General features: G+C 49.3%; 1 protein-coding gene across 1 annotated transcript; it reads right to left on the bottom strand.

Moving 5' to 3' along the window:
• Window positions 1-308: 308 nt before the first annotated feature.
• On the bottom strand, window positions 309-1,685 carry LOC103609739 (formin-like; the record flags this gene model as incomplete). The annotated part of the gene is made up of 1 exon (XM_008594026.1): window positions 309-1,685. A coding segment is annotated over exon 1 (1,377 nt), but the record flags the coding sequence as incomplete, so codon positions are not given.
• Between the last annotated feature and the right edge of the window lie 205 nt (window positions 1,686-1,890).

A 1,890-nucleotide genomic window follows, 5' to 3' on the forward strand; every position in this document is an offset into this window, starting at 1 on the left:
TATGTACATTCACTATTAATGTGTAAACTCAGTGTGACAGTTTCCTTTTCCTACCTGCACATATCTTTTTATATATATGTATATATATATATATATCCCTCTTATAATATTCCAGAAAAATATAAGAATGAAAAGCACTTCTGTAAAATTCCATACTCCTTACAAGGACGATTTAATTTCATTATAATTATTTTTCACCTAAAAGTCACTAACAATAGATAACTAGGATTCACTTCTAAAGGAAACCTGAAAAGAAATACAGCAGCAGCACATTTTACGACAAAAATGCAAATACCAATACTACATACACTTTTGGAATCTGAGGGACCACCAGCTGGCCTTGACTTGGACCGTTCAAACACAGCTCTTAGTGACTCCTTCTCATGTCTCATCTTGCGCTTGATGGCCTCTAGCTCAGAGGTGTCAGCTGTGGTCCCCTTTTTGGGGGGACGGACGAATAAGGCTTTGAAGGCCTCCAGGGCAGTCTCGGGCGGCTTCGGCTTGACCTCGCCGCCCTGGGCGCGGGCTTCTCTGGGGCCGCTCTGGCTCTCCTGGTCAGCAATGCAGCCCATCTCTTCTCCCCTGGACGATTCAGGGTCCGCTGCCTTCAGGTCGGTTTTGGGCATGTCAATATTGAGCAGCTGAGAGAGCTGCTCCAGGAGAGTGGGAGTGGCCTTCAGACCAGTTGCTTTCTCCCCACTCTTCACTGTCTGTGGCCCTGCCTGCCCAAGGGACTTCTGAACAGGCTGGGTCAATTTGAGCAGAGCCAGGTCCCCATCCTTTGGTTTAATTTCAGTGATAGTCTCCCCTCCCTCAGCCATAGTCCCCTTCTTCAGCACACGAAGTCCACTAAAAAAAGCTGGAAGCTGGAATGACTTCTCTCCAGGGACTTCTCTTTTAGGATACGCACTCTCGGCGACACCAACACTCAAATTCTGGTCTGTTACTGCAGGTAGGACTCCGGACCCTTCTTCTCTGGCTTGGCCCTGGCTGGGGCTGTGCTCTGCCTGAAAGCCACCATCACCAGGTTCCCGTCTGCTACTTATCTCAGGTGGAGTCCTTTGAGGATCTTCTGCACAGACCTCTGCAATGTCCATTTCCCCAGTAGCAATATTTTCCCTAGAACCTCCCGGTTTTTCTTCAGGCTCCTGAGATGGCTCAGATACAACAATCCTGGGGGACTCTGGGTCATTGGCATTGCTCCCCTCCTCTGGCTCCTGGCCACCATCATCAGAGTCCGAATCACTGGTGGTGTGCACAAGGGTCCCACGAACCCAAATGACATTGTCTCTGGTCACACTCACAGTAGTGAGAGGAAGAACCTCTTGACCAGAGAGAGAAGTCCTTGCTTCTGCTTGTCTCTGACTTTCCTCTGATTCTGTCTCCACCCCCGCAGGCTTCCCATCATTTCCAAGATTATGTGGAACCTGAGCCTCTACCTCCTGCTGATCGGAATCATTGCTGGGATCATCCTGCTGAGGTGTGGAATCCACCTCCAAATTACAGAATACTTTCAGCACAGCATCTTCCTTTTCAGGCTTCACAGATTCCAGTTTATTCGTAAATCCAAACAGGGATTTCATAGAGAACTTACTTAGGATGGACTGAGCCATTTCAAATCCGACTTCGGGTTTTTCTGGTTCGGAGACATCACTGCCATTCAGAGTGTTACCAACATCCTCCATGTCTCAGCACTGCCCCTGGTAGAGGCTCTGCCTTGTGTTACCTTCCCCTGCTCTCTCAGTTTATCCACTCCATCTGCTCTTAATTTACAGGACAGAGAGCCGCAGGACTCGGGCGCCAGGCTCTCAGCCGCTCAGCAAACACACTGGGTCTCTTTGAGGTCACTATGCCCTCCTTCCGGTTTGCGCGATGATGGTGCCCAGGGCA

The sequence above is a fragment of the Galeopterus variegatus genome, unplaced genomic scaffold (genome assembly GCF_000696425.1).
Source record: "Galeopterus variegatus unplaced genomic scaffold, G_variegatus-3.0.2 Scaffold10028, whole genome shotgun sequence".
NCBI classification, from domain to species: domain Eukaryota; kingdom Metazoa; phylum Chordata; class Mammalia; order Dermoptera; family Cynocephalidae; genus Galeopterus; species Galeopterus variegatus.